Source organism: Dendrobates tinctorius, unplaced genomic scaffold (assembly GCF_039654945.1).
Source record: "Dendrobates tinctorius isolate UK_male_01 unplaced genomic scaffold, ASM3965494v1 ptg000144l, whole genome shotgun sequence".
Taxonomy (NCBI): Eukaryota; Metazoa; Chordata; class Amphibia; order Anura; family Dendrobatidae; genus Dendrobates; species Dendrobates tinctorius.
Genome location: NW_027361811.1, coordinates 2,217,782 through 2,232,604, shown reverse-complemented (window position 1 = coordinate 2,232,604; position 14,823 = coordinate 2,217,782). Strand labels below are relative to the sequence as shown.

Below are 14,823 nucleotides of genomic sequence, written 5' to 3'. Positions count from 1 at the left end.
TGTCTGATTCACGTAGATGGGCCATAACTTCCGCTACCACTTTAGTAAACACACGGGGAGCGACTGCCACCCCAAAGGGGAGGGCCGCATATTGGAAATGTTGAACTGACCCATCTAACTGAACCGTCACTCTGAGGAAACGCTGAAGAGTTGCATGAATGGGTATATGGTAGTAGGCATCTTTTAAATCTAACACCACCATAAAGCAATTTTGAAACAGCAATTTTATTGTTGAATTAATTGTCTCCATCTTAAACGGACGTATGACCAGGAATTCGTTGAGGGACTTAAGATTTATTATAGTCCTAAAGGAGCTGTCTGGCTTGCGGACCAGGAACAGAGGGGAGTAGAAACCTTTCCCCCTTTCTCCCTCTGGAACCATAGTTAGGACCTTCTTGCGGCAAAGATCATGCACTTTGGCCTCCAGGGCAGCTTATTCTGATGTGGAAGACCTGAGTGGGGTGACCTTAAATCGATCTTGGGGAACCCGGGCGAATTCTAGTCGTAGACCCGCAGCTATCACCCCCACTATCCAGTTACTACTAGAAATCATGGACCAGGCTGGGTAGAAGGCAGCTAGTCTCCCCTCTACCGGAGCAACTAGTCATTGGGGCGGCTTATTAGTGTCACGTGCTGGACCTTCCTGGCGCCCCCCTCCTTCGAACATGAATCCTGTACCTTTCCTTCTTTTGTCATCCCATCTGCCCTGATCTCTGGACGGCCTTCTACGGAAATATCCTTTCCTGGTAAAGGGACGTCTATAAGAAGGGTTCGGCAGACTGGGGAACTTCTTTTTATCATCCCCGGCTTTCTCTAAAAGTTCATCCAGGACGGGGCCAAACAGATATTCCCCCTCACACGGAATGGAGCAGAGTCGTGACCTGGCCTGGATATCTCCTGGCCAGCATTTCAACCAGATAGCCCTTCGAGCTGCGTTGGATAAACCCGCGGTCCTAGCCGCCATCCTCGCAGAGTCTGCCGAAGCATCAGCCAAAAATGCAGCAGCACTTTGGATGATCGGTAGAGTTTTTCGAATGGATGCTCTTGAAGCTCCGTCCTTCAGCTGGGAATCCAGTTGATCCAGCCAGACCATCATGGATCTGGCCGTACATGTGGCAGCTATCACTGGTCTTAGAGCGCCTGCTGACACCTGCCATGTTCCCTTTAGAAAAGAATCCGCCTTTTTATCCAGCAGGTCTTTTAAGGAGGCCATGTCGTCGAAAGGTATGGAGGATTTTTTGGAGGCTTTGGCTACTGCCGCGTCCAGCTTAGGGGCCTTATCCCATCTGCTTACCACTGGGTCATCAAAAGGGTACCTCCGCTTGAAGGCAGGTGGCAAGGAGCCCATTTTTTCAGGTCTTTTCCATTCCCTATCTATCAGGCTCTGGACTTTGTCATTTAATGGAAAGGCCCTGCGCTTTCTGGGATCTAGACCCCCGAACATCATGTCCTGTGCCGAAAGTTCTGGCTTTGCGTCTGCTACCCCCATGGTGGACCTTATAGCTTTAACTAGCCTATCCATTTGGTCTAAGGGGAAGCGGAATCGGCTAGAGTCTTCCTCCGAAGAAGACGAAGTGGAGGTCGGGGAATCTGAGGAGTCATCGTTCCTAGGGGCGGCCGAGGACTCCGAACCCGAGAAACTAATTTCTCTCCTCCTAGAAGAATCCCCTTTAGAAAGGAACTTCATCTCTGTCCTGATTATCTCCCTCGGGCTTGTGGTGAAGTCCGGCGTTTCTTCCGCTACCTGTATGGACGGGGGAGAGTGTAAGGGCCTGTCAATCTACCCCTGGGCCAACGTCCCCTTTCAACCCCTACCGTTTGTCGCAGGCATGGCTGTCACAACTTTTTAGGGTGGCCAGCTGGTAAGGGGCAACTACAGAGGGCACATTCCCTGTGCTTCTGTTTTCCCGTAGCTTTCCTCCCCTGCGAAAAAACATAAGGGAACACTGCATCAGGGTATATTCACAGAGATCTCTTACCCATGCAGATGAGGCAGGTACCGGATCACGGAGGGAGGCAGGAAGGTCCTTTAGTCTGGACGAACTGCGGCTCTGTCCGCTCGTTCGTCTCTGTTTCTTCTGCTGGCCACTTGCATGAGGCTTCACCGTGGCCTGTTTCTGTGGGCGCTCCTGCACCTCGTCCTGCTGCTCTATGGGGGCTTCTGTGGTATCCATTGCTGGGCCTTCAGAAGCACCCCAGCAGAGTCACCTCCTGCCTTATAAGGCCTACCGGTGTCCGGGTCAGCAGGGTTCTGGCCACGGCACCTCCCACCCGGGATCCCCCCGCGACCCCCCCGCCCATGCTCCGCCCCCCCTCCCCGCCCGCCGCGCGCCACCCCGGACAGCCGCGCACACCGGAAAGCCGGCCGGCACCCGACTTCCGGTTTCGGCGTTCCCGGCCCCGCCCCTTCCGCAGCGTCACTTCCGCCGCTCGTCTGAGACCGCGCGGAAAGGAGCTGGCATGGCGCCCCCGGCTCAGACATGCCCGCAGCCCTCACGTGCACCGCCCTACGCCCGCCAACCGGGCGCAACCGCCGGCCCGGACGGAAACGGAGACCAGACTCCGGGGGAGCGCACCAGGTGGGGCCCGGGGCATACATACCTCCTGGTGCTGGCACTCTGGAGGCGGCTGTCCACCGGACCCTCTGCTCCACCTGCTCCAACCACTGCCGTGGCGACCTACCCGGCCCCACCGTGGCGCTTCCAGGGACCCCGAGCTTGACCGAGGTAGGAGATCCCCCGCTACCTGGGTCGGTCAGCCGGCCTGGGAATCCCTCGACGACTCCATGACGGACGATTTGAAGGAAGTCCCGTCCTCTAGGAACAGGAAACCAACTGATGCGCGGGAGAGGTGCCGCCTTTTTGTATCTGTAGGTTTCCTGTTCCTGAAGGGCGGATCCCCCTCTCAGGTGGTGCTGTCATGGACGACCGAATAAATAATGTGAAGTTTTAATTCCACAACTTGTGTCATCGCTGGAGAATTTCCTTTCTTTCCCTGCTGATTTCTATGCCTGGACCTTGACAGCTTTGTGCGATGTATACATTGTGAACACCACTACAGTTTTGTTGGTGAGCTGACTTTCCCTCTCCCCTCTTCTCATATGTTGGATATACATGGATACTAGCCAATCAGTGCCAGACTCAGTAGAGACATGCCCCTTTGACTAGGAGAAAGGTAACAATCAGTTGTTGAATTTATTTATAAATATTTAGGAGCAATAAAAGAGGAATTGCTTAATGTAGAGTTCTAGGAAAAATGCACCAAGACTGTTATTTCATGGGGTATTTACAGAAGAGCTTACCATTTCTTTTCAAACCTCTGACAACATGAAACTTAATCATGTGCCTACTTTTTGGTCTACTTTATTATGTACTGGACGGACGTTAATACCTGAGTTGTTGCGGCATTAAAGGAAATTCCAATCAATGAACACAGGCCTAATCCTGCTGCCACTGAAAGCGCAACGAGCAAAACTCCAGCCAGCCCCACGGCACCCTGAGACTTGGCACAGTCCCACCTCAACATGGTTAAACAAGCATACGCAAGCTGCAAATGAAACATTTGGAAAGAAAAAGCAATCCTCATTAAAATGCGTCAGGTAATCTAAGGAAGTAATTTAAACTTGCATGTTAACATATTTAGGGTCAAGGCCCCATGCCTACAACGGTTAGAGCTTGGTAACAGTTTGGACTCACCATCAGCAGGTAGCCACTAGCAACTCTGATGACACTGACATCAGAAAATGACTTGAGGATGTCGTCCAGTGTAGTTGTTGTAAAGGGAAGGACTTTCTGGGTGGAATTTTGTGCAACACTTTGATGTACAACCTAAAAGCGAAGGAGACATTGATATCACAAGAAGAGCCAGGCAAGCACTTACAAGTAAGTAAATTCATCTGGTGCCTGATCCCCCGAGTCAGTCTTAATTTGATTTCATTCATTGAAAGACAATAAAATGAATATTGTATCTTTCCAGGGAAGCGGGATGGTAGACTGGTGCACAGCTATCATTCATCTCCTATATATCACTCTGCAGACGTTGCCTGGAAGAGAAGCCTTTAGTTTTAATTGGTTGGCTGACTCACAGGGGTCACATGCAACCAGGCAAAGGTCAATGCTTGGGAAACAAAGGCCAAAAAAAGTCACATGACCTCACCAATGGGACTGCAGCTGTGAACAGATTCTCTGGCTCACTAATGTGTTCCAGACACCTTTCCTTCCAAGTCACACTTGCTTTTTATTTCAGTTCTATTCTCCCTAGCCTGCATCTAATATTAGGAAGTATCACCCTTGCAAGTTGCTGCAACTCTAGGAAAAGAAAACTCTTTGCCACTGCAAATTGTTTTAACATAATGAGTAGATATTATCCATTTTCACTCTGTATATGTTCCATACAAAGCTGTATTTTCCAGGCTGTATCTTGGGGTCAGATATTTCCGATATTTCTCACCATGTGCCAGCTACTGGTAGGACACGGGCTCATTTGTAGTTACATTACAGTTTGAAAAGGATCTGACCTACAGACTGAATGGTGTGTTAGGGTTTATTTGCACAGCCATAACATGTCTCCATGAGGGAGCCGTATATTAGGAGCCAAAAACAGGTTTAGAATGAAATGGTTTGGGAAATGATTTCCTTATTACACATGACGGATACAATCCTGCTTTTGCCTCTAAATATATGGCTCCCTCATGAGGCCACGTTATGGCTGTGTGAATGCAGGCGAATGTTCCGGGTAAGGTCTCCAGTGGTGTTTCAATAGGAAACTGCATGTAAAAAAAGCACATACATGGGGGAAATATCACTCAAGAAGCAACACCTTAACATACTGCTTAGTAAAAAGAAAAATAGAAAAAAGGTTAATAGAAAATAAAGAAACTTCCAGTCATTGACAATACAAATCTGTATGTTTCTATACACTGTTGTGCCAACAGAATGCCATAAGTGATCTTGACTTTATACATCCCACCTCATTGCAATCACAAGTTAATGGCTAAGGCTAGTTTCACACTAGCGTTTATGAGCGCAGCGACGGCCTGCGCACGGCCGCCGCTAAGCCCCGCCCCCTGCCGCGCCTCAGCCGGTAGCTCCGCCCACCGGCGCATGACGCTGCATGCGCCCTGCGTCCCCTATCTTTATCACAGGGGGCGCAGGCCGTGCGCAGTATGCGTTTGGCGGCGCATGCGTCCTTTTGACGGTGCGCCGACCTGCGCCAAACGCAACCTGCTGCAGTTTGGTTGCGTCGGCGCACCGTCAAAAAGGCGCATGCGCCGCCAAACGCATACTGCGCATGGCCTCCGCCCCCTGTGATAAAGATAGGAGCTACCGGCGGAGGCGCGGCAGGGGGCGTGGCTTAACAGCGGCCGTGCGCAGGCCGTCGCTGCGCTCATAAACGCTAGTGTGAAACTAGCCTTATACTTTTGCATATAGGTGCCATTTTTCGTACATAAATGCCAATAGGTTTATTCTGAATATAAAATGTTAACTTTGCAATATGTTGGCAACTCATTCATACCTGAACATAAACCCGCTGCCAGGCTTCCAGAATGGCCGCTGCTTTCTCTTCATTCCAATTGATCTTAGAAACATCGATATACCCCTTGAAGTGCTCATACATCTGCTTAGGAGTCATTAACTGAATCATGGTCTGTAACGCTTTGGCACTGTAACATAGAAATGCATGGAAATATTTTATTAGCAAGTCCAGTAAATTTTGCAGACATTGTTGCATTCCTTTTTTCTAAAGTGCGTGCATTTTACAGAAATATAAAATTATACACCATGGAGCCTTGAGTCATTAAGTTTTCCCTTTGTTAAGTAAAAGTCAAAAGGTCAATATCACATATTAGAAAACAACATTTCTCGTTTCAATGCCATGTGTAGAAACCCTGTCTGCAATCACTAAAAATTTGGCTTGACTTGAGAGCTCTACCAGACTAAACTCTTGACACTCTGCAGGAATCTAGGAAGTACACAAATGGTGATTATTGTTTAAACAGACGTGTGCGAGTCTTTCCCCTCTTTACTATGTAATCACGCTGCATTCAGTTAATTGCATTTACATGAAAGCCGCCTTACACATGCACTTAGTTATAATGTGGTGCAACAAGTTCTAGAAAAAAAAAACATGTTTTTCCATAGAGAGTCAGGAGCTGATATACACACACTATAAAGACAAAAGTATTCTGTGAGCCTTCGCGGGCAGGATCCCCTCTCTTTATGTACTTATGTGTCCCTTGTCTTACACATGTTTATTATACTTGTCTATATTTCCCCTTTTCACATGTAAAGCGCCATGGAATAAATGGCGCTATATAAATGCATAATAATAATAATAATATTTGTGCACATCTCGTAATCATTGAGTTCAAGTTTTTCATTCAGTTCCATTACCACATGTGTAAAAACACTAGCCCCTTGCCATGCAGTCTGCCTCAATAGACATTTGTAAAAATATGGGTCATTCTAAAGAGCACACTGAATTCGATCCTGGTCCTGTAATAGGATGTCACTGCTGTAACAAGTGAGTTCATGAAACGTCTTCCCTCCTATAAATATTCCATGATCAACTGTGATTAGAATTATTGAAACGAGGAAGTGTTTAGGAACCACAGCAACTCAGCCACAAAGTGCCAGACCACGTAAAGATACATTTAGAGAAGGGTCATCAAGTGTTGAGGGGCATAGTGCTTAAAAGTCAGAAACACTCTGACATCAGAGAAAAAACTGGGAACTTCACAATATGGGTTTCCATGGCTGAGCAGCTAAATGCAAGACTTACATCACTTAACACAATGATATGTGTCGAATGTAGTGCTGCCACTTGAGCATTGAAAACATGATTTGTAGCTTGATTGACTAGTCTGAGTTTCGTGAACACCAGGAGAATCTACCCACCTGACATTGCATTGCTCCAACAATGAATATTGGGGGAGGAGGGATAATGTTGTTGGGTTGTCTTTCACAGGTTGGCTTAAGGTCCAGTTAATGGAAAGCTTAATTCTTCAGCATAACATAACACTTTGGACAATTACCGTATTTGCTTCCACCTTTGTTGGAACAGTATGGGGAAGGCCCTTTTCTGTTCCACAGTATTCAAAGCAAGCTCCATAAAGACATGGGTGATTGCTAGAGTTGAGCGATACCGTCCGATACTTCAAAGTATCGGATCGGAATGGATCGGCCGATCTTTAAAAAAAGTATCGGTATCGCCGATTCCGATACCGGAAGTCCCATTCAAGTCTATGGGACTTCCGGTATCGGAATAAGAAAAACCCTGTTTTTGCCTTGTACAGCCTCTCTGGGGTCTGTACGGGCCTTTCGGGGGGCTGTGCCGGCCTGCCAGGGGGTCTGTGCAGGCTCCGGTGGTCTGTGCCGGCCTGCCGGGGGGCTGTGCCGGCCTGCCGGTGGTCTGTGCAGGCTCCGGTGGGCTGTGCCGGCCTGCCGGGGGCTGTGCCGGCCTGCCGGTGGTCTGTGCAGGCTCCGGGGGGGTGTGCCGGCCTGCCGGGGGGCTGTGCCGGCCTGCCGGTGGTCTGTGCAGGCTTCGGGGGTCTGTGCAGGCATCGTCCGATGGGACTACAAGTCCCATCGGGCGATGCCTGCTACCATGACAGTGATTGACACATTAGCCAATGATGGGACAGTAGTAGTCCCATCATCCGGCTAATGTGTTAAATGTTAAAAAAAAAAAAAAAAAATACTACATACATACTACATGCATGCTACATACATACTACATGCTACATACATACTACATGCTACATACATACTACATGCTACATACATACTACATGCATGCTACATGCATGCTACATACATACTGCATGCTACATACATACTACATACATACTACATGCATGCTACATGCATGCTACATGCATGCTACATACATACTACATGCTACATACATACCACATACATACTACATACATACTACATACATACTACATACATACTACATACATACTACATGCATGCTACATACATACTACATGCTACATACATACCACATACATACTACATACATACTACATGCTACATACATACTACATATATACTACATGCATGCTACATACATACTACATGCTACATACATACCACATACATACTACATACATGCTACATGCTACATACATACTACATATATACTACATGCATGCTACATACATACTGCATGCTACATGCATACTACATACATACTACATGCTACATACATACCACATATATACTACATACATACAATACATTCATACAATACATACATAGACATACAGTACATATAACATAGAGTAACATACTTACCAATACTTGTCACATTGTTCCCCGAAGCCATTGTCTTTTCCGGAATAAATATTAACATAACAAACCACAAAAATACTCACCCACGATCCGAAGCAGTCCACGAGTGTGTCCCACGACGATCTTGGGTAGAGAACTGCAGCATCAGCTGTTGCTGCAGTTCTCTACGGGCTGCAGGAATCCAATGACGGAAGGTAGGTATCCTTCCGCACTGTATTCCTCCGCCACTTAAAAAAAAAAAAGTCCCTGGTCTCACTTTATGCCATTGCTGTGTGGGAAATTCCCACACAGCAATGGCATAAAGTGAGACTAGGGACTTTTTTTTTTTTTAAGTGGCGGAGGAATACAGTGCGGAAGGATACCTACCTTCCGTCATTGGATTCCTGCAGCCCGTAGAGAACGGCAGCATCATCTGATGCTGCAGTTCTCTACCCAAGATCGTCGTGGGACACACTCGTGGACTGCTTCGGATCGTGGGTGAGTATTTTTGTGGTTTGTTATGTTAATATTTATTCCGGAAAAGACAATGGCTTCGGGGAACAATGTGACAAGTATTGGTAAGTATGTTACTCTATGTTATATGTACTGTATGTCTATGTATGTATTGTATGAATGTATTGTATGTATGTAGTATATATGTGGTATGTATGTAGCATGTAGTATGTATGTAGTATGTATGTAGTATGTATGTGGTATGTATGTGGTATGTATGTAGCATGTAGTATGTATGTAGCATGCATGTAGTATATATGTAGTATGTATGTAGCATGTAGTATGTATGTAGTATGTATGTGGTATGTATGTAGCATGTAGTATGTATGTAGCATGCATGTAGTATGTATGTAGCATGCATGTAGTATGCATGTAGTATGTATGTAGCATGCATGTAGTATGTATGTAGTATGTATGTAGTATGTATGTAGCATGTAGCATGTATGTAGTATGTATGTGGTATGTATGTAGCATGTAGTATGTATGTAGCATGCATGTAGAATGCATGTAGCATGCATGTAGTATGTATGTAGCATGCATGTAGTATGTATGTAGTATGTATGTAGCATGCATGTAGTATATATGTAGTATGTATGTAGCATGTAGCATGTATGTAGTATGTATGTGGTATGTATGTAGCATGTAGTATGTATGTAGCATGCATGTAGCATGCATGTAGTATGTATGTAGCATGCATGTAGTATGTATGTAGCATGCATGTAGTATGTATGTAGTATGTATGTAGCATGCATGTAGTATGTATGTAGCATGTAGCATGTATGTAGTATGTATGTGGTATGTATGTAGCATGTAGTATGTATGTAGCATGCATGTAGCATGCATGTAGTATGTATGTAGCATGCATGTAGTATGTATGTATGTAGTATGTATGTAGCATGCATGTAGTATGTATGTAGTATGTATGTAGTATGTATGTAGCATGCAGTATGTATGTAGCATGTATGTAGCATGTATGTAGTATGTATGTAGTATATATGTAGTATGTATGTAGCATGTAGTATGTATGTAGTATGCATGTAGTATATATGTAGTATGTATGTAGCATGCATGTAGTATATATGTAGTATGTATGTAGCATGTAGTATGTATGTAGTATGTATGTAGTATTTTTTTTTTTTTTTTTAACATTTAACACATTAGCCGGATGATGGGACTACTACTGTCCCATCATTGGCTAATGTGTCAATCACTGTCATGGTAGCAGGCATCGCCAGATGGGACTTGTAGTCCCATCGGACGATGCTTGCACAGACCCCCGGACATCAGCACAGCCCCCCGGCAGGCCGGCACAGACCCCCACAGGGTGCACAGACCACCGGCAGGCCGGCACAGCCCCCCGGCAGGCCGGTACAGACCCCCACAGGGTGCACAGACCACCGGCAGGCCGGCACAGCCCCCCGGCAGGCCGGTACAGAGCCCCACAGGGTGCACAGACCACCGGCAGGCCGGCACAGCCCCCCGGCAGGCCGGTACCGACCCCGGGCAGTCCACACAGCCCCCCGGCAGGCCGGCAGAGACCCCCGGAAGGCCCGAAATGACGGCGCATCATGATGCGCACACACCGCGCATCATGATGACGTCAGGCCGTCAATCAACTTTGAACTTCCGATTCCGATGCCGAATTCCGATATTGAAAAAATATCGGAAGTCTGTATCGGAATTCCGATACAGCAAGTATCGGCCGATACCCGATACTTGCGGTATCGGAATGCTCAACACTAGTGATTGCGTTTGGAATAACATCACTGGTCCATACAGAGCCCTAACCTCAACCCCAGCGAACACCTTTGGAATGAATTAGAATTGACATTGCAAGCCAAGAACTGAGATGATCAATATTACCATAGGTTAATCATGCCCAATATAGGTTACTTTATGTCACTGAGGACTGGCTATATATGTTCCAGATGTAGACGCATGGGTGATATTTCAGTAACATACCTTAGTATCTAGTCAATGTGATACTCAAGCTTGTACGTTGGTACACCAAAAGTATGTAAACCAAGAGCAGTGGAGGACATAGCCCAAAATACGTGTCTAACTTTTTGTTTTATTCTTTAGAGAGGGCTAACTACAGTCATATTACCTGGCCACAAAAAAAAATCAAATTGGTTACTAAAATTCCTCTTAAAATCCATCTTAACGTGGATGTAGGTTCACATTTTCTGTGTTATCTAAAATAATTTACATTTATCATATTTATTTTACCAATAATGTAGTTTTCCAAGATTCTAAGAGAATCTGTATGCATTAAAGGGCCCTTTACACATAGCGATATCGCTAGCGATATCGCTAAAGCGTCACAGATTTTTGTGACGCAGCAGCGATATCGCTAGCAATATCGCTACATGTGATCCTCACCTCCGACCGGCTCCCCCGCTGGCTATCGGTGATCGCGCGAGATCGGCCTGGTCCATTTCTCGTCGTCGGCTTCCTGCTGGCGCCGACGAGCGAGACATGGACGCGGGCGGAAGACATCATCGCTGCGTCTGAAAGGTAAGTACGACCGCCGACCACTGCTGCGTCGCTGGTGAGATCTGCCTGTTTGGCAGCACTAGCGACCATTTAGCGATGCACCAGCGATCCTGACCGGGTCGTATCGTGGTTGGGATCGCTGGTGCATCGCTAAATGTAAAGGGGCCCTTACACATGTATGGCACAAGACTGGCCAGTGATTGGTTGCAGTAGTCATGGTAGTAGTCATCATTGTTGCAGCCAACTAAACTAAAATTAATAGGGAACACCTTAGAAATGTTGATGTAGAAGTGGGCAGTTTACACATATTATAGGATCTTTTGCTATTTCATTTCCCCAGATTTTGTAGATTCTCGGAAAGGAAGGAAAAAACCTACACAACAAAAAACTCCAGGTATTTGGCTATGTACCGTTTATACTCGTGTATAAGCCGACCGAGTATAAGCCGACCCCCCTAATTTTGCCACAAAAAACTGGGAAAACTTATTGACTCGCATATAAGCCTAGGGTGGAAAATGCAGCAGCTACTGGTAAATTTCAAAAATAAAAATAGATACCAATAAAAGTAAAATTAATTGAGACATCAGTAGGTTAAATGTTTTTGAATATCCATATTGAATCAGGATCCCCATATAATGCTTCATACAGTTCATGATGGCCCCATAAGATGCTCCATACAAAATATGCCCCATATAATGCTGCACAAAGGTTAATAATGGTCCCATAAGATGCTCCATAGATTATGCCCCCTAAGATGCTCCATAGATTATGCCCCCATAAGATGCTCCATAGATTATGCCCCCATATGCTGCCCCATAAGATGCTCCATAGACTATGCCCCATATGCTGCCCCATAAAATGCTCCATAGAATAAGCCCCATAAGATGCTCCATAGAATAGGCCCCATAAGATGCTCCATAGAATATGCCCCATAAGGTGCCCTATATAATAGGCCCCATATGCTGCCCAATAGAATAGGCCCCATATGCTGCCCAATAGAATATGCCCCATATGCTGCCCCATAGAATAGGCCCCATATGCTGCCCCATAAGATGCTGCATAGAATAGGCCCCATACGCTGCCCCATAAGATGCTCCATAGATTATGCCCCATATGTTGCCTCGTAAGATGCTCCATAGAATATGCCCCATATGCTGCCCCATAAGATGCTCCATAGAATAGGCCCTATATGGTGCCGCTGCTGCTGCAAATAAAAGAAAAAATGACATACTCACCTCTCGTCGCTGGGGGCCAGGGGCCGGGGTCCTGAGCAGGCGGGGACAGTGGCGCGCTATGGAGGACAAGTGCCGGTGTCGCCGCTGGCTCGGGGCCCCGGCACCTGAGATAGTCACCTGTCCATCGCTGCACGCCGCACTGTCTTCCGTGTCCCTCTGTCTGTGACTGTACAGGCAGAGGGCCTGCACTGACTATGACATCGCGCCTTCTGATCTGAACATCACAGCCAGAGGACGCAGAGGACAGAGTGGCGCGCAGCGATGAACCTGGGACAGGTGAATATTGCATATACTCACCCCCTCCTGATGCGGTCTCTGCAGCCCCCCTGCTTCTCCCACGTTCTCCGCCAGCTATTCCTTCCTTGAGCGCATACTCATGACTTTAATGAGCGGTACCACGTGACCGCTGAAGGAAGGAGCTTGAGACCGTGGGAGAAGCGGGGGGGGGGGGCTGCAGAGACCGCGCCAGGATCGGGGGGGTTTATTATGATCTGACACCCCCGCTCCCCTCCCCCTCCCTTGCCGATCTCCGGTATACCACGCTCGTAGAAGCCGAGAGGGCAACTTTCAGCCCAAAAAAATGGGCTGAAAATCTCGGCTTATACACGAGTATATACGGAGTATGAAATATAGTCAGAGCATCCTTAGTTACAATAAAAGATTAATATACTCTGTATACTATCTAGCAATATGCATAATCACCTACCTGGTCAGCTTTCCACTAGTATTTTTCACTGTGCCACCAATTATGAGTTCCTCTTGCCAATGCATATACTTCCTTGAAAGACCATAGCATCCTCCATTCATCACAAGGGCAATATCCAGAGGCTGAAAGACAATATGAGACCAATATAATTCAGGTGAGCCATACAACGATGAGAACTCCAAGCAATTTTATAAATTTGTATTCATACTATTCCAATTTTAATTTCCTTTAAAACAATTATAACATAAAATATGTAGCAATTTTATACCATTAACAAAGTATGCAAAGTGATTTTCTTTTCAGAGAACAGCTTGAAGAACATTACCCTATGTCTGAACTCACTTTGGTTGAATTTTTATTAGATGCTGTAGGCGGACAATTCGAATCGAATGGGTTGAGGCAGGGGCGGTCCATATAAGCGTGACCAACCTCCGCCTTTTTTAGCATTTCCTCCCAGATGTCTACTTGGAAATTTTCTCTCTTCAATTCCTCCAGCAAGCCCATGGGGTCAAAGTTTGTCCATTGTAAAGTGGGTTTACCTCTGGAGAGAAACCAGTGTGAGCCAAAAATGACAACATACAATCTGTGCTGTAGTTTAGCAGCTCAGAAAGAATGAAAATGAGACGGCAGAGTGGGAGGCAAAGCATATAACTAACGATGACAAATTTATATCAGCGAGAAAGTAGTAAAAGCACAAAGAAGGCAAGAGCAGAAAATATCTTTTAAGCGAGCCTGATGACTTGGCAATGTCTCCCATTCCAGTGGCTACTGCTGCTACACCAGAACTGGCACTTTTCAAGTTTCAGCCCGGCAAATTACAAAGGTTTTCTGGCTGCCTCATTTTGTTGTCTATGCCAAACTGTATTTGCCCATCCAGGCTTAAGTCATTATTTCAAGTCTCCCAACTAGAAAAGTGAAAATGCTTCATGTCCTACATCCAGAGCTGCACATTGTAGGTTAGGGGATGGCCATTGCAAATTGCTTATTTTCAGAGACAAGCAAACCAGGACATGAACAATTACTCAGACACGAACTCTTGCATAATTACTGAAAGATGCCAACTTATGCCAAATGCACAAAACAATTAACTCTTTGTTGCATGCAGACTATGAAATATAAAAGCTGTTCAACTGTAAAAAACTAAGGTGAGAATTAAAATGCAGCTTTTCTTGTTTCATTAAACAAATGAAATAGAAAAGGGACCCAATTGCTTATGCCTCTTAAAACTTCAGGCTTTACAAGCACATTTCCAAGCACATGCTACAAAACGTTCCCAAGAATGGAGCAATAAAAGGAAAAGTCCATGCATTTTAGATCTACACCCTAGAAACATCAACCTGTTTAGAGGAAATCTGCAAGTAAATGAAATACATTTCAGCCATCTACAAAACTATAAAGAATAAAATGAATTGCTTACGGTAGATATGCCTTTCCGGAATGAAGTTTTGCTCCTTCCCAAAAGCAGTCCAACGGTGTGATAATTAAACAAGGGTATAGTGATTCTATGATCTATGATATAGAACAGAAGGATTTTCTGGTTAATATCCCTGTGCTTTACGTTCAAGCCATGCTAAATATATCCCAATACACTGCAAAG

General features: G+C 45.8%; 1 protein-coding gene across 3 annotated transcripts in view; it reads right to left on the bottom strand.

Annotated features, from left to right (window-relative positions):
• Positions 1-14,823, bottom strand: part of PTCH1 (patched 1) — a 213,867-nt gene that overhangs the window by 104,671 nt on the left and 94,373 nt on the right. For all 3 annotated transcript variants that reach the window (XM_073545959.1, XM_073545958.1, XM_073545960.1), the window contains exons 5-10: positions 14,644-14,735; positions 13,569-13,767; positions 13,227-13,348; positions 5,515-5,662; positions 3,696-3,827; positions 3,391-3,546 (exon numbers count right to left, since the gene is read on the bottom strand). In XM_073545959.1, the coding sequence (XP_073402060.1) occupies positions 3,391-3,546; positions 3,696-3,827; positions 5,515-5,662; positions 13,227-13,348; positions 13,569-13,767; positions 14,644-14,735 (849 nt within the window). The remainder of the gene's footprint in view (positions 1-3,390; positions 3,547-3,695; positions 3,828-5,514; positions 5,663-13,226; positions 13,349-13,568; positions 13,768-14,643; positions 14,736-14,823) is intronic.